Source organism: Aethalodelphis obliquidens, unplaced genomic scaffold (genome assembly GCF_003676395.1).
Source record: "Aethalodelphis obliquidens isolate GAN/ISIS:26980383/991018 unplaced genomic scaffold, ASM367639v1 scaffold62, whole genome shotgun sequence".
Classification (NCBI taxonomy): Eukaryota; Metazoa; Chordata; class Mammalia; order Artiodactyla; family Delphinidae; genus Aethalodelphis; species Aethalodelphis obliquidens.
Window position 1 is genome coordinate 1,351,424 of NW_020838006.1, and position 18,448 is coordinate 1,369,871.

At 39.4% G+C, this 18,448-nt stretch overlaps 1 protein-coding gene across 1 annotated transcript in view; it reads left to right on the forward strand.

Moving 5' to 3' along the window:
* ZCWPW2 (zinc finger CW-type and PWWP domain containing 2) overlaps nucleotides 1-18,448 on the forward strand; it is a 139,315-nt gene that overhangs the window by 116,857 nt on the left and 4,010 nt on the right. The window contains exons 6-8 of the mRNA XM_027088327.1: nucleotides 10,155-10,207; nucleotides 11,251-11,318; nucleotides 17,948-18,072. Of these exons, the coding sequence (XP_026944128.1) occupies nucleotides 10,155-10,207; nucleotides 11,251-11,318; nucleotides 17,948-18,072 (246 nt within the window). The remainder of the gene's footprint in view (nucleotides 1-10,154; nucleotides 10,208-11,250; nucleotides 11,319-17,947; nucleotides 18,073-18,448) is intronic.

An 18,448-nucleotide genomic window follows, 5' to 3' on the forward strand; every position in this document is an offset into this window, starting at 1 on the left:
ATTCACATCCCCACCAGAGTGCAAGAGTGTTCCCTTTTCTCCACACCCTCTCCAGCATTTATTGTTTCTAGATTTTTTGATGATGGCCATTCTGACTGGTGTGAGATGATATCTCATTGTACTTTTGATTTGCATTTCTCTAATGATTAATGATGTTGAGCATTCTTTCATGTGTTTGTTGGCAGTCTGTATATCTTCTTTGGAGAAATGTCTATTTAGGTCATCTGCCCATTTTTGGATTGGGGTGTTTGTTCTTTTGTTATTGAGCTGCATGAGCTGCTTGTAAATTTTGGAGATTAATCGTTTGTCAGTTGCTTCATTTGCAAATATTTTCTCCCATTCTGAGGGTTGTCTTTTGGTCTTGTTTCTGGTTTCCTTTGCTGTGCAAAAGCTTTGAAGTTTCATTAGGTCCCATTTGTTTATTTTTGTTTTTATTTCCATTTCTCTAGGAGGTGGGTCAAAAAGGATCTTGCTGTGATTTATGTCATAGAGTCTTCTGCCTATGTTTTCCTCTAAGAGTTTGACAGTTTCTGGCCTTACATTTAGGTCTTTAATCCATTTTGAGCTTATCTTTGTGTATGGTGTTAGGGAGTGATTAATCTCATATTTTTACATGTACCTGTCCAGTTTTTCCAGCACCACTTATTGAAGAGGCTCTCCTTTCTCCATGGTACATTCCTGCCTCCTTTATCAAAGATAAGGTGACCATATGTGCATGGGTTTACCTCTGGGCTTTCTATCCTGTTCCACTGATCTATTTCTGTTTTTGTGCCAGTACCAAACTGTCTAGATTACTGTAGCTTTGCAGTGTAGTCTGAAGTCAGGGAGCCTGATTCCTCCAGGTCCGTTTTTCACTCTCAAGATTGCTTTGGCTGTTTGGGGTCTTTTGTGTTTCTATACAAATTGCAAAATTTTTTGTTCTAGTTCTGTGAAAAATGCCAGTGGTAGTTTGATAGGGATTGCATTGAATCTGTAGATGGCTTTGGGCAGTAGAGTCATTTTCACAATGTTGATTCTTCCAATCCAAGAACATGGTATATCTCTCCTTCTATTTGTATCATCTTTCTTTTATCAGTGTCTTATAATTTTCTGCATAGAGGTCTTTTGTCTCCTTACATAGGTTTATTCCTAGATGTTTTATTCTTTTTGTTGCAGTGGTAAATGGGAGTGTTTTCTTGATTTCACTTTCAGATTTTTCATCATTACTGTATAGGAATGCCAGAGATTTCTGTGCATTACTTTTGTATCCTGCTACCTTACCAAATTCATTGATTACTCTAGTAGTTTTCTGGTAGCATCTTTAGGATTCTCTATGTATAGTATCATGTCATCTGCAAACAACGACAGTTTTACTTCTTCTTTTCCGATTTGGATTCCTTTTATTTCCTTTTCTTCTCTGATTGCTGTGGCTAAAACTTCCAAAACTATGTTGAATAATAGTGGTGAGAGTGGACAACCTTGTCTTGTTCCTGATCTTAGAGGAAATGGTTTCAGTTTCTCACCATTGAGAATGATGTTGGCTGTGGGTTTGTTGTAAATGGCCTTTATTATGTTGAGGAAAGTTCCCTCTATGCCTACTTTCTGCAGGGTTTTTATCATAAATGGGTGTTGAATTTTGTCGAAAGCTTTTTCTGCATCTATTGAGATGATCATATGGTTTTTCTCCTTCAATTTGTTAATATGGTGTATCACGTTGATAGATTTGCGTATATTAAAGAATCCTTGAATACCTGGAATAAACCCCACTTGATCATGGTGTATGATCCTTTTAATGTGCTGTTGGATTCTGTTTGCTAGGATTTTGTTGAGGATTTTTGCATCTATGTTCATCAGTGATATTGGCCTGTAGTTTTCTTTCTTTGTGACATCCTTGTCTGGTTTTGGTCAGAGGGATGGTGGCCTTGTAGAATGAGTTTGGGAGTGTTCCTCCCTCTGCTATATTTTGGAAGAGTTTGAGAAGGATAGGTGTTAGCTCTTCTCTAAATGTTTGATAGAATTCGCCTGTGAAGCCATCTGGTCCTGGGCTTTTGTTTGTTGGAAGATTTTTAATCACAGTTTCAGTATCAGTGCTTGTGATTGGTCTGTTCATATTTTCTATTTCTTCTTGATTCAGTCTTGGCAGTTGTGCATTTCTAAGAATTTGTCCATTTCTTCCAGGTTGTCCATTTTATTGGCATAGAGTTGCTTGTAGTAATCTCTCATGATCTTTTGTATTTCTGCAGTGTCAGTTGTTACTTCTCCTTTTTCATTTCTAATTCTATTGATTTGAGTCTTCTCCCTTTTTTTCTTGATGAGTCTGGCTAATGGTTTATCAATTTACTTTATCTTCTCAAAGAACCAGCTTTTAGTTTTATTGATCTTTGCTGTTGATTCCTTCATTTCTTTTTCATTTATTTCTGATCTGATCTTTATGATTTCTTTCCTTCTGCTAACTTTGGGGTTCTTTTGTTCTTCTTTCTCTAATTGCTTTAGGTGCAAGGTTAGGTTGTTTATTTGAGATGTTTCCTGTTTCTGAAGGTAGGATTGTATTGCTATAAACTTCCCTCTTAGAACTGCTTTTGCTGCATCCCATAGGTTTTGGGTCGTCGTGTCTCCATTGTCATTTGTTTCTAGGTATTTTTTGATTTCCTCTTTGATTTCTTCAGTGATCACTTCGTTATTAAGTAGTGTATTGTTTAGCCTCCATGTGTTTGTATTTTTTACAGATCTTTTCCTGTAATTGATATCTAGTCTCATAGCATTGTGGTCGGAAAAGATACTTGATACAATTTCAATTTTCTTAAATTTACCAAGGCTTGATCTGTAACCCAAGATATGATCTATCCTGTAGAATGTTCCATGAGCACTTGAGAAAAATGTGTATTCTATTGTTTTTGGATGGAATGTCCTATATATATCAATTAAGTTCATCTTGTTTAATGTATCATTTAAAGCTTGTGTTCCCTTATTTATTTTCATTTTGGTTGATCTGTCCATGGGTGAAAGTGGGGTGTTAAAGCCCCCTACCATGAACGTGTTACTGTCGATTTCCCCTTTTATGGCTGTTAGTATTTGCCTTATGTATTGAGTTGCTCCTGTGTTGGGTGCATAAATATTTACAATTGTTATATCTTCTTCTTGGATCAATCCCTTGATCATTATGTAGTGTCCTTCTTTGTCTCTTTTAGTAGTCTTTATTTTAAAGTTTATTTTGTCTGATATGAGAATTGCTCCTCCAGCTTTCTTTTGGTTTCCATTTGCATGGAATATCTTTTTCCATCCCCTTACTTTCAGTCTGTATGTGTCTCTAGGTCTGAAGTGGGTCTCTTGTAGACAGCATATATAGGGGTCTTGTTTTTGTATCCATTCAGCCGTCTGTGTCTTTTGGTGGGAGCATTTAATCCATTTACATTTAAGGTAATTATTGATATGTATGGTCCTTTTCCCATTTTCTTAATTGTTTTGGGTTTGTTATTGTAGGTCTTTTCCTTCTCTTGTGTTTCTTGCCTAGAGAAGATCCTTTAGCATTTGTTGTAAAGGTGGTTTGGTGGTGCTGAACTCTCTCAGCTTTTGCTTGCCTATAAAGGTTTTAATTTCTCCATCAACTCTGAATGAGATCCTTGTTGGGTAGAGTAATCTTGGTTGTAGGTTTTTCTCCTTCATCACTTTAAATATGTCCTGCCAGTCCCTTCTGGATTGCAGAGTTTCTGCTGAAAGATCAGCTGTTAACCTTATGGGGATTCCTTTGTGTGTTATTTGTTGTTTTTCCCTTGGTGCTTTTTTTTTTTTTTTTAAGAGGTATGCGGGCCTCCCACCGCTGTGGCCTCTCCTGCCATGGAGCACAGGCTCCAGACGCGCAGGCCCAGTGGCCATGGCCCACAGGCCCAGCCGCTCCATGGCATGTGGGATCCTCCTGGACTGGGGCACGAACCCATGTCCCCTGCATCGGCAGGCAGACTCCCAACCACTGTGCCACCGGGGAACCCCCCTTGCTGCTTTTAAAATGTTTTCTTTGTATTTAATTTTTGACAGTTTGATTAATATGTGTCTTGGCGTGTTTCTCCTTGGATTTATCCTGTATGGGACTCTCTGTGCTTCCTGGACTTGATTAACTCTTTCCTTTCCCATTAGGGAAGTTTTCAACTATAATCTCTTCAAGTATTTTCTCAGTCCCTTTCTTTTTCTCTTCTTCTTCTGGAACCCCTATAATTCGAATGTTGGTGCATTTAATGTTGTCCCAGAGGTCTCTGAGACTGTCCTCAGTTCTTTTCATTCTTTTTTCTTTATTCTGCTCTGCAGTAGTTATTTCCACTATTTTATCTTCCAGGTCACTTATCCGTTCTTCTGCCTCAGTTATTCTGCTATTGATCCCATCTAGAGTATTTTTAATTTCACTTATTGTGTTGTTCATCATTGCTTGTTTCGTCTTTAGTTCTTCTAGGTCCTTGTTAAATGTTTCTTGCATTTTGTCTATTCTATTTCCAAGATTTTGGATCATCTTTACTATCATTATTCTGAATTGTTTTTCAGGTAGGCTGCCTATTTCCTCTTCATTTGTTAGGTCTGGTGGGTTTTTATCTTGCTCCTTCATCTGCTATGTGTTTTTCTGTCTTTTCATTTTGCTTATCTTACTGTGTTTGGGGTCTCCTTTTGCAGGCTGTTCATGGTTCCCGTTGTTTTGGGTGCCTGTCCCAGGTGGAGGGGATTAGTGCCTGTGTTCTGGTGGAAGAGGCTGGATCTTGTCTTTCTGGTGGGAAGGTCCACGTCTGGTGGTGTGTTTTGGGGTGTCTGTGGACTTATTTTGGTTTTAGACAGCATCTCTGCTACTAGGTGGGGTTGTGTTCCTGTCTTGATAGTTTGGCATAGGGTGTCCAGCACTGTAGCTTGCTGGTCATTGAGTGAAGCTGGGTCTTGGTGTTGAGATGGAGATCTCTGGGAGATTTTTGCCGTTTGATATTATGTGTAGCTGGGAGGTCTCTTGTGGACCAGTGTCCTGAAGTTGCGTCTCCCACCTCAGAGACACAGCACTGACTCCTGGCTGCAGCACCAAGAGCCTGTCATCCAGATGGCTCAGAATAAAAGGGAGAAAAAGTAGAAAGAAAGAAAGAAGGAAAGAAAGAAGATAAGATAAAATAAAGTTATTAAAGTAAAAATAATTATTAAGAAAAAAAATTTTTTTAAAGAAAAAAAAACGGGTGCTTCCCTGGTGGCGCAGTGGTTGAGAGTCCGCCTGCCGATGCAGGGGACACGGGTTCATGCCCAGGTCCTGGAAGATCCCACATGCCGCGGAGTGGCTGGGCCGGTGAGCCATGGCCACTGAGCCTGCGCGTCCGGAGCCTGTGCTCCGCAAGGGGAGAGGCCACGACAGTCAGAGGCCCGCGTACAGCAAAACAAACAAACAAACAACAACAAAAAACGGACTGAAAGAACCATAGGACAAATGGTGAAAGCAAAGCTCTAGGGACAAAATCTCACAGAGAAGCATACACATACTCACAAAAAGAGGAAAAGGGGAAAAAATAATAAATCTTGCTCTCAAAGCCCACCTCCTCAATTTGGGATGATTCGTTGTCTATTCATGTGTTCCACAGCTGCAGGGTACATCAAGTTGATTGTGGAGCTTCAATCCGCTGCTTCTGAGGCTGCTGGGAGAAATTTCCCTTTCTCTTCTTTGTTCGCAGAGCTCCCGGGGCTCAGCTTTGCATTTGGCTACGCCTCTGTTTGTAGGTCGCTGGAGGGCGTCTGTTCTTCGCTCAGGCAGGACGTGGTTAAAGGAGCAGCTGCTTCGGGGACTCTGGCTCACTCAGGCCATGGGGTGGGAGGGGTGCGGATGCGGGGCGAGTCTGCGGCGGCAGAGGCCAGTGGGACGTTGCACCAGCCTGAGGCACGCCGTGCGTTCTCCCGGGGAAGTTGTCCCTGGATCCTGGGACCCTGGCAGTGGCGGGCTGCACAGGCTCCCCGGAAGGGAGGTGTGGATAGTGACCTGTGCTCGCACACAGGCTTCCTGGTGGCGCCAGCAGCAGCCTTGGCGTCTCATGCCCGTCTCTCGGGTCCGCGCTGTTAGCCGCGGCTCGCGCCCGTCTCTGCAGCTCCTTTAAGCAGCGCTCTTAATCCCCTCTCCTCGCGCACCAGGAAACAAAAGAGGGAATAAAAAGTCTTGCTTCTTCCTTCTTCGTCAGGTCCAGACTTTTTCCCCCGGACTCCCTCCCGGCTAGCCGTGGTGCACTAACCCCCTGCAGGCTGTGTTCACGCTGCCAACCCCAGTCCTCTCCCTGCACTCCGACCAAAGCCCCGTCCACCCCAGCGGGTGAGCAGACAAGCCTCTCAGGCTGGTGAGTGCCGGTCGGCACTGATCCTCTGTGCAGGAATCTCTCTGCTTTGCCCTCCGCACCCCTGTTGCTGTGCTCTTCTTCGCGGCTCCGATGCTTTTCCCCTCCGCCACCCGCAGTCTCCGCCCGCGAAGGGGCTTCCTAATGTGTGGAAACTTTTCCTCCTTCACAGCTCCCTCCCACTGGTGCAGGTCCTGTCCCTATTCTTTTGTCTCTGTTTATTCTTTTTTCTTTTCCCCTACCCAGGTACGTGGGGACTTTCTTGCCTTTTGGGAGGTCTGAGGTTTTCTCCAGCGTTCAGTAAGTGTTCTGTAGGAGTTGTTCCACGTGTAGATGTATTTCTGGTGTATCTGTGGGGAGGAAGGTGATGTTCGCGTCTTACTCTTACACCATCTTCCCCCAAAGCTCTGGTTGGCACTTTAATCTTGGACTTCCTAGTCTCCAGAACTTGTCTTCGTGTGGTCACCATCAGTGACTGGTCTGGGACCTCAACTGCTCCCCAACATCAGGGGTCTCTGCTAGTGTTGGAGAGTCTCCTGCAGAGGCGGGGGGTGGCTGTGGCTCACTGTGGGGACAAGGACACTGGCAGCAGAAGTTCTGGGAAGTACTCCTTGGTGTGAGCCAAAAAAAGGTTTTTAATTTAGATGAATAGTGGCTTAAGGAAATGGGCAATATCAAGTCAGTTTATGCAGATTATATTAATCTGATATAAACACAATTCTTACACATTTTCTGTCCTTTGCAGTAAAAGGCAGTTCTCTCATTTGCCATTCTAGTCCACAATGCTAATTATTTTTTTTCAGTAAATGGCATATGTTGTCTATACATACATCTCTTTGTTTTTATGTCCAAGGAAAGAATTAATACTTGCTTTGTTTTCTTTAAAATCAGTGACACTTGTATAGCAATATATTTGTGTGGATGGGTGTGGGCTAGATCAGTGCCTGGAAAACTGTAGTCACCTGAAGAGCTTATTTAAGTACAGATTCCAGGCCCCACCCACAGAGTTTCTGATTTGGTATGCATGGGATGGGCATGAGTATTTGCATTTCTAACAAGCTCTCAGATGTTGCTGATTCTGTCATGTTGTGGCTCTTGTTCTGAATAGCATTGGACTGGACAACATAGGAGAATCAGCTGTGCAACACAGGAAGAGAAGGGGAAGAGATAGATTAGATAAAGTAATCTTCAGTGTCTACTTGTACTGGGTTGGATAGTAGCCTCCGAAAGATACGTCCACCAGGAACCTCAGAATGTGACCTTATTTGAAATAAGGATCTTTGCAAATCCTTTGGATGAGGATTTTGAGATGAGCTCATCCTGGATAATATGGGCCCTCAATCCAACGATAAGTGTTCTTATGAGACAGACATCTATCCTTCAGAACTGTAAGACAATAATTTTCTGATGCTTTACCAAATCTGTGGTAATTTGTTATGGCAGATTTGGGAAACTAATACACTACCAAAGTCCAGCCATATCAAAGTGCCAAGTTCCCTCTGTCGTATGGTCTAAGAAAAAAGGGTAGAGTTCTGACACTGACCTGGTGGACTAGTATAACAATGAAACAGTGACTGAACATCAACTAATTGCCAAACACTGTTGGATACTTCCTGGCATGTTGTGTAATTAATCTTCCCTCAAATGCCTTGAGGTAGTTATTTTTTTAGCATTATTTAACTAAAGAAGACCCTGAAATGCAGAATGGTCATTTAGTCAGAAAATATTTATTACGTGTCTACCTTACGCCAGGCTCTTGCTGGATGTTACAGTAGTCAGTGACTTACCAAAGGTGATCCCACTTGTAGGTGCCAGAGTCAGCATCCAGATCCAGACCCTCTCCTTCCAGATGCAGTGCCCTTCTCCATCCATCATACGTTGTCAAAGCCTGGAGCAGGAAAGCACAGGGCGTTTGGCAAATACTGACTAGTCCATTTTGGCTGCTATGCAGTATTTAACAAAGGAGAAAAGGAATTTATTATGACCAGCACAACTCACTGTAATTTATGGTAGTCGTCTAGCAGTATTTCTTTCTATTAGTACCTATAAAGCAGTTTTCACTTTGTTACCTGAATTTCATTTCCACTTGTGACCAGCCTTTCAATTCATACTCAAATATGCATGTAACATAAGCTGATCCTTAATAACAAGATAGAAATAATAGCATTACATTGTCTTTGGAGATATAGTTCAATGATTTAGACAACAGTATTTCTATACGTATTTTTTACCATATAGGTATATAACAGTCCTGGAAAAACTATTTGAATATTACCTTGAGGTTGAAGATCACAAAAAGAAGATCACTTACTCTTTAGCATCATAATAATATGAATTCCCTGAATGTTTCATACAAACTTCCCCTGAGTGATTATTAGGATATAATTTTTTATGAGAAGTAAATTAAAATATCCCCTTTTAACTGTAAATTCATCAGTTTCTACTTGTAATTCTGTTTCTCTGTATATTTTAAGGCTAAGATTTTGGTATATACAGGTTCAGGACTATTATATTTTGGGGGTAGATTGTTTCTTTTAGCATTAAGTAATAACCTTTTTATCTCTGATTATGCTTTTTGCCTTAATATCTGCTTTTTTCTACCAGTAATACTGTAGCAGTATTCCCTTTGTTAATAATCATTGATATATTGTATCTCCTTACTTTCAATTTTTCCATGTCACTGCATTAAAAAAATTTTTTACCTTCATTGAGATATAACTTAGTCAGTCCTTTAAATTGTAAAATCCAGTGTTTCTTAGTATATTCACAGTTGTCAACCAATACCACTATCTAATTTCAGAACACTTTTTCATACCACCAAAAGAGAACCTGATATTCATTAGGAATCGCTGCCCATTTCTACATCCCCTCAGTCCCTGGCAATCACTAATCTACTTCTGTCTCTATGGATTTGCCTTTTCTGGACATTTCAGATAAATGAAATCATACAACGTGGCGTTTTGTGTCTGACTTTTTTTCAACTTTTCACTTACCGTAATGATTTCAAGATTCATCCACGTTGTAGTATGTGTCAGTACTTCACTATTTTTAAAGGCTGAGTAATATTTCATTACATGGATATATCACATATCTATCCATTGATGGATATTTGGGTTGTTTCTACTTTTTTGGCTATTATGAATAATGCTGTTATGCACATTCATAGTTTCATAATTATGACCAAATATAATTTTTTACATGGACGTATGTTTTCATTTCTCTTGGACATATACCTAGAAGTGGAATTGCTGCATCATGGGGTAACTCTACATTTAACATATTGAGGAACTGTCAAACAGTATTCCAAAATGGCTCCACCATTTCACATTCCCACCAGCAATGTACGAGTGTTCCAGTTCCTCCACATCCTTCATCTTGTCCTTGCTTAGACATTAAAACCCCAGTCCCAAGCCCTTTTGGCCCTTTTCTGGTATAAATTCTCTGTGGGTCTTCACCATGTCAGTTCCCACCTGTATAGCTTTGCATTCCACATGTTTCTGACATCTGAATATTTCTTTTTCTTTCTTTAAAGATCATATATGAATGAAAATATAAAAGTAGTTTTACTTAGTATTTTTGTGTATTTGTGGAAGGTGAGGAAGGGAGAGTGGATATAGGGGGTAGGCATTTGTACTGGATGAGTCGACCATTCCTAGAAGTTGAGCAGGTCAGTGGAATTGCAGTGATGATGAAGTGGCTGACTTAGAATTACATATGTTATTTAGGGCTGGGGACCAGAGTTTTTCTTCTGGGCTAACTTACTCAGACCATATAGGATCCATTATTATGCTGAACTCATCGTATCCCATATGAACTAACTGATCTTTTTGTGTTGTTACTTTACAGATGCAAGTTTCCAAAAATAATACTCAAAAGAAAAAGCCTAAATTTAGGAAAAGGTATGCTTTTTTAAATTAAAAACTATTATGATAAAATTGAAATATATATATATTGGGTTTAATTTTTATATGACATTTCCCCCTGGTTCTTAATTTTGTTTCTCTAGGGAAATACGTTTTAAATTTTCTAAAAGAATTAATAAAATGATAAGTAGTAGGCTTAGAATTATGGAGAAAGTTTTATGTTAGTACAAATGTGTTGAACTATACGTTTCAAAGATTAATATCATGTGAGCAACCAGATAAGAAGCAGGTTTTTAGTTTAAAAATAGGTAATGCAAACCAGAAATAAGCCTTTATAATAAGTCACTGATGACAAGTTTTAGTGTTTATCACTGAACCAGCCATACAGGTTATTTATTTTTTTAATGAATAGTAATCAGTGTTATGTGAAAAGGAGTCCTACTCAAAGACAAAGACTGGCCTAATATGACAGTCCTTCTCTTCTTTGTCCTTTTTTAGAAGATGAATAATTAAATTTTTAAAAAGGACTTTCACTTCCTAATCTTGACACTTCACAGTAACCTCATCAAATAGATAGGGGTATATCATAATTATCTCCACCTAAAAGATGAAGAATTTGTGCCTTAAAGAATTTAAGTGACTTTCTCAGGATCTGGTTAGAGAAAATGCGTTTGAACAGATGTTTTCTGACTCTAAATCAGCAACATGGTGTAGTGGGAAAAGCATGGATTTTGCAGTCTGACAGAATTTAGTACTATCACGTTCAACCATTTTCCTATGTTGTCAAATTTCTTAGTTCCTCTGAGTAACAATTGGTAGGTTTTTGGAGGGAGGATTACACGAAAAAGGCTGTGTAAGGTGCTGGGTAGATTACTAGTGGTTTTCACCTAGTGAGAGCTCAGATCAGTATTATTTTGTTTTTCACTGCCTTACTTACTGTGTACAACAACAAAGAAAAAGTACCCCAAGTTAGGAAATATATACTCATAATTTACAGTTACCAATGAATATGCATGAACAGTTATTTAAATATACATGCCTGATCTTTTGAAAATAAATCTGTCAAATTCTTTTTCTAGGAAAGCTATTTTAAAATCATCTTTTGAAAATGTTTGTTCAGATGATGCCTTATCAAAGGAAAACATGGGTATGTGAAGGCCTGTCCTGCTTTTAGTTCTTTTACCTGTATTTAATTTCACCACATATAATTGTATTCCTTTGAAGAAAAAAAAATGTACATGTATACATATATGAGAAACATTAGTGGGTTTTTGGTATTGATTTACATACTAGGGATTTTCAGTTGTCTTCAGGTTTCTATTCCCTCGAATTAAATTTTCTCTGACTTTGTCATATATTTAATTTTTTAAAATAAAGCATCAGCAGTTGTGGAAGGAAATACCAGCATCAATACGCTTCAATCCAGACTTATCTATTCCACATTTATTGGGGTCCTAGGGGTGCCAAAGGGGGAGAAGGAGGAAAAGCAGCAGCCTAGGGCTTCCAGCTGAATTAATTGCCATTGGAGTTAGACCACAGTAGGGAGAATGTCGCCTGCAGGGAGAAGGTCTTCACTTTCAAAAGCACTTTACTTTTCCTACATTTTCGTTGGTCTTGAAAAGCAGGCACATGCTTGTTTGCTAGGTGGAACTTTGGCAGCCATACAAAGAGGTTTCAAAGCCAGTTAAACCCAGAGAAGTCATTGTGCCACACTCCCTCTCCTTGAAGCCACTCCAAGACCCTACGGGGCTCTCATTTCCATTGGCTAAATACGCCATTTGTTTTCAGTCTCAGTAAAAGAGAGGAAAGCAGGCAGAGGAAGGACGAGGTAGGTTTTTTTTTTTTTTTGCGCGGTACGCGGGGCTCTCACTATTGTGGCCTCTCCTGTTGCGGAACACAGGCTCCGGACGCGCAGGCTCAGTGGCCATGGCTCACGGGCCTAGCTGCTCCGCGGCATGTGGGATCTTCCCGGACCGGGGCACGTACCCCACATCGGCAGGCGGACTCTCAACCACTGCACCACCAGGGAACCCCGAGGTAGTTATTTTTTAAAAAGAAATTTCTTTGGCTCCTCTCCTAAACCACTACAAAATTCTGTTGTTTCTATCTCTTCTTAAACTTATTCTGCTACTGCTTTCCCGCTATTTAAGGTGCTTTTTTTCTTTTTTGGTTATTTTGTTCCTTTGCCTCACATGATCAGTTCAGATATTCCTGTAGAAATATCAAAAGTCATTTTAGACCTAGGCTGAGTTACCACCAGGTGACCCTGATAGTACAGCTGGATCCTTCTCCTCTCCAACTAGCACAGGATCCTACAGAAGAAATTCATGCCTGCCAGGAATCCACTGACTGGAAATGACTCTTCCATGTAAATGAGTGAACACATCTCAGTAGTCTTCCACTAAAGGGAAGCCCTGTCAGTAGTCTCATGTTCTGTATGGCTCTGAAAGTCTCAGTAGTTAATTGTTAAAATAGTTTACCTGATCAATGTTCCACTCCTCAATCCCATTTGAACTAAAGAACAGAAACATCTAGTCTTCTGTGTTCTTTGTAAGAGCTGACTACTTCCTGAAAGAGTAGTTCTTTTTCAGTAGTTTGTACCCTCCTCAAATTTTTTACCCACTACCCATATTTCTGTGGATCCCTTGATGCAGGCCTCTGAGATCTCTCATTTCTTCTTAGCTTAAGGTAGGATCAGTCCTAGATCGAGCAACAGAGGAAAATTATACCGTCAGATTCTTGAGTCTCCACCCCACTTTTGGACCCTCTTTCCTTATGCTCCCAGGTGCTAATGTGTCTCCTGTTAGTCTACTGCCCCAGCTGTGATATTCCATTATGGGTTTTATGCTCTACAGTTGCTTCTCTCTTTCCCTTAGTTAGAGATCCCAGGGAGAGTCAATTAAGTTGATCTACTTTACCTTTCCAAGTATCAGTTTCTTCATCTGTAATAAAGAGATGCAGTAGAAGCCCTCTTATCCGACAAAGAGAGGACTATTTCTGGAAAATAATAGAAAAAATTGAGGAATCATTAAATAAATTAAACTGTATATTCATGGCTGTATAAAGATTTAATCTAATGCCGGGAGGGAGAGATAAATTAGGAATTTGGGATTAACATATACACACTACTATATATGTAAAATAGGTAACCAACAAGGGCCTACTGTATAGCATAGGAAACTATATTTAATATCTTGTAATAACCTATAATGGAAAAGAATCTGGGAAAGAATATATATACACATATATATATATCATTTTGCTGTACACCTGAAACTAACACAACATTGTAAATTAACTATACTTCAATTTTAAAAAGTGGTTATAAAAAGAGATTTAATCTAAGAAATAGCTATTTGTGGAGCATGTCTGTATTTTTTTGGAGAATTGCCACCCGAAATATCTTGTATTATATTTTTTTTTCAGTGTTTAGGGACCAAAAAAAAAATAATCCATCGATGATGAAATAATAATACAATAATGATAACACCTGTAGCAGTTAGTATGTGTCCTCACTTTTCTAAACATTTCATATATATCAATTCATTTAACCCTCACAAGATCTATATGAGATAGATAAGGTAGATATTATTTTAACGCCCATTCTGTCAGTGGAGAAACTGAGGTACTTAATAGGTTACGTGACTTTTCTAAGGTCACATAGTGTCTTAAAATTAATCAAAGTTTGCAACAATTTCCTTGGTTGCTTTGAGTACCAGAAGCTTAAAGCTAAATTTATGTTTTTTCTTTACAGCACTGGTAGTTGGTCTAAGCATTTTTTAAATGTAATGCCTTTCGTATCTTCCTTAATGAATTGATTTTGACTTCTTTTATTTTCAGTCTTTCAGTTTTTGTCATTTGTTTTATTGTATCAGTGTTTTCTGTTGGTAAATACCTCATTTCTTTTTGGGAAGTAGACAGTGTATTAAACTTTTTATAGATAAAAGATTGACATAGTACCCTGGATTAACTAATAATCTACTAACATTAATTAATAAGTTAGCAAAGGATGTGTTCATTAGCTGTCTGAGATAGGTGAGCATGGCAGAGAATGGCTAATATAGGAAAGGTCTGGATGGTGGCTGAGCCCGAGTAGGAGATGAAAGCTTGAGGCCTGGGTCTGGGGTGTAAAAGGCTAACGGGGAGAAGGGTGCTGTCTCGCTATTCAAGGCAAACTTTGCCCACCTGCTCTTGGTTTGGAGTCACCTTTAACCTCTCGGCCCTTGTGCCTCCTGTTTCTGTTTGTGTCCCAGAAAGGTGTCCTCTTCTTCATTCCACTTCAGCCTGTATTTCACTCATCTCTACGTTTAAATCATGAACACGCAGAGGAGGGTTTGTGGTTACTTGAAAATAAAACAAAACCAAGTGCTTTTTCCTCCTTTTCACCCTCCTTTTCTGTAAGAATGACTTCAAAATTTCAACATTGAAATGGCCCTGAAAGTTTATTTAAGATGCTATTTTTCAGTGCCAGGTTTGAAATAACCCAGCCAGTGGCCTCGTTATATAAGGGAGGAAATAGCTTCTTTAGACATTTAATAGAGAAATAGAGAGTAAAGAAAACTTCATAAATATACATTTGAAGGCTTTTAAAATAGTGACTGATTGGACTTCCCTGGTGGTGCAGTGGTTAAGAATCCGCCTGCCAACGCAGGGGACACCGGTTCGATCCCTGGTCTGGGAAGATCCCACATGCTGCGGAGCAAGTAACCCTGTGCACCACAACTACTGAACCTGTGCTCTAGAGGCCGCAAGCCACAACTGCTGAGCCCATGTGCCACAACTACTGAAGCCCGTGGCCCTAGAGCCTGTGCTCCGCAACAAGAGAAGCCACGACAATGAGAAGCATGCACACTGTGGGATAGGGAGGGTGGGAGGGAGACTCAAGAGGGAGATATGGGGATATATATATATATGTATAGCTGATTCACTTTGTTATAAAGCAGAAACTAACACACCATTGTAAAGCAATTATACTCCAATAGAGATGTTTAAAAAAAAAGAAGCATGCACACCACAACAAAGAGTAGCCCCCGCTCTCCGCAACTAGAGAAAGCCCATGTGTGGCAACGAAGACCCAACACAGTGAAAAATAAATAAAATATAAATAAATTTATTTTAAAAAATAGTGACTGATTTATTGAGATAAACAGTAAGTTATTTCTTATCAGGAATGGAAAAAAACACTGATTTATTTTATAAAAAGTCATTTTTAAAAGCCAGATATGGACTTCAGTATGAGAGATACCTTTTTCTTTCCTTTTCTTTTTTTTTTTTTCCACTTTCTCTGCATGATAGAGCAGCTATCACTCAACAAATTGAAGCAAGTTAGGAAAACTACAGGATAATGAGGATTGATAGAAGTTGATTGGTCATGCAGTTAGCACAGGCGTGCATTCTCTCTCTATCTTTGGAGGAGATCATTGACCAATTTTGATAACCTAGTTTGTAGATTACAGTAACTGCAATTTCTGAGAATTATTTTTGCACTCTCTGCGTTTACAGTATAGGAATACCCATTTAGAAAAGCAAGCCTCCTGTTGCTCTGGAAGCAGAATTTGACATCAGTCAAGTTGGTGTTATGAACCCTGGTTGATTCATGAAGTCATCCATTACTTTGTCTTCCCTTTGATCGAAAGGCAGTGTACATACTTTTCCAGATCACTTGAAAACAGAGAGCCTGCAATGGCGCTTGGCAATGACATTCATTATCATAAATTGATTGTATTTTAGTCTAGCCTTAGAAATAAAAAGAAGTTTGTGTGCCATTTTTCCTTTACAGCAGAGCTCAAAATACACCTTCTCAGCAGTGCACTGAATGTCAGTTATCAATTTCCATAGACTCAGAATGTAAAGTAGGAAAACCCAACATCTGTGAGTGGGACTGGGGAATTGGTGTGAAGATAGCCACACAGTTGTTATTAAGTGACAGGTTACTAAGTAAGAAATCTGTCATAAAGAGAGGTTAATCTCATTAACAAAACTGATTCAGTGAAAATGTACTTTCCTACAGAAAATTCTGATTCAGTAGATATGGTGTTGCATTCATATTTTTTAATAAAGTCTCCAGGTGATCCTTGTGCCCCTAGATTTTGAATATCATTGTTCTAGAATGTAATAGCTTATCCTCTGTGTTCTTAGGCTTTGGCAGTTAACACAGATCTGTGTGCTTACAACTAACATGTCAGTTACGGTTTTTGTTTGTTTGTCTTTAAACATAGGAACTGGTTCTGAGGTATGGAATGGCTTATCAGAAAGCTTCTTTCAAACTGTTTGTGAGAGTTTTCCACAAAGAAAACCTAAGACTGGCTAGATGGAGATGATGACCAGGAAGGCTCGTTGGTCTGTGGCTCTTCTCTGGGGCCCCTGACCCTTAGTAGGCACACAATAAACATTTGTTGATTAAATAAAAGAAGATGGTAATAAAATATGAATTCTTTTGAGCTGGAACGTCTCACGTTAATAATCTCTGTTTTTACCTTATAGCATGCTTAGTTTACAAGGATACCTGTGTGTGTAAACACACACACACACAAATGGATGTGTATATCATGCACAATTAAATTAATATGATTGCTGGGAACACCTTGATATATTCATTGATAATATTTTAGCGCTGAAGGGTGTGTCCTGCTTGGGTTCCATGAACTTTCAGCTGCTCTACCTCGTGTGATTTTTGGTTACTTGCCAATGAGCAGTCCATAATAGGGGTGGTGTGTCAGATTTGTATAACCAGAGTGGAAGGTGATGGGGTGTGTGTTCGTGGCCTTTCTCTTTCAATCATGCTGCCCTTGGAAGACTTCTCAGGGGCCCCATCAGTCTGTTTTGCAGAAGCAGGCCATCCGGGTCTCCTTCCCCTTATCTTTACTTCAACAAGACTTGGTATCAAATGAAAATGTTTGTTTTATTTAAATCGGGAATTCAGTTGATATTGTTAATCAGTGATTGAGTCTGTAGAGTTATAATAGGTGTTTATTTCTTTGATGGGGATATTATTTTATCTCAGCAAGTTCAATCAATTACCAGATTTTTTACATACTTACATATTTCTGTCACAGTAGCACCAAAAAACCACAATTTTTATAAGTGTGTGGGTTTTTTTTTTAATCAGATTAGGCAGTTAAGATGCATTGATATTTTGATTAGGAATAGACTAGTCTGGACTTAGCCTTGCCACTTAATTACATGGCTTCCCCTTTTAAACAGTAGCTTTAATAGTTTATTGCAGGAATTGACAAGTTGTGGCCCACGGTCCACGAGTTGCTGCCTGTTATTGTAAATAAAGTTTTATTGGGACACAGCCACTCTCATTTGGTTTAAGTGTATGTGTATGGTTTGCATCCAACAGCAGTATTGAGTAGCTGTGACAGAGACCATCTGGCCCACAAAGGCTGAAATATTTACTCTCTGGTCCTTCACAGAAAAAAAGTTGCTGACCCTCGGTCTATAAATAACAATTTAGTTTGGTGCCCTTGGCTCCTTATTTTAAAAATGCAAACTTCTAGTGAGCTTTTGATGTTTCAGGGATACTTTATAGTCTACACATAGCAAGAATGTAACCTACATTTTTCAAGGAATAATTATTCAATATAAAAGATTCACCTGGAAATCCATAGTAATTTCACATCAAGCAGAGGCCTATCTGAAAATTATACAAAGTATTTATTTTTTAATCTCATAACTTTAGAAAATGTCCTCTTTGGGGGTGGTTAATAGTATGAATTAGATTGAATTAATTAAGATATAACATTTTTGACTATATTAACGTTGTTTCTTTAGTTGTCTCTGAGACAGAACTTTTACTAAAAGAGCTGGAGCAAATGCTAGAGCAAGCGCGGGAGCCCACAGCCGCTCCTGATGAGTCCGAAGGGGAGCGCAGAGAGGAGACAGATACAGGAGAAAAGGTAGGGTCCATAGTGACCATCAGGCCTAAACAGCAACTCCAGACTCCTTAAACAGCAGAAATTGTTCCTGGATCTTCATTTTCACTATATGGGAAATGCTTTTCACTTCTGAAACTTGAGCCCTTGATTATCATGAGGTGAATAATAAACTAGTAGCCTGTTGAGAAATCAAGATGCATCTATCAGTCTTTGAAAAAAGTATATTTGAGCCAAGGAGCTCTTTTATTTTAGATATTTAAGGCTGGAATGAAGAGAGATGGAGGGGCTCACCGTCATCGAGGGGATGCCCATCTTTACAGTCAGGAGAAGGGCCAGGACAAGAGCCGCTCAGGAAACCTGCTCTACCTGGTTCATGCACAGGGTTGACCTCCATGGG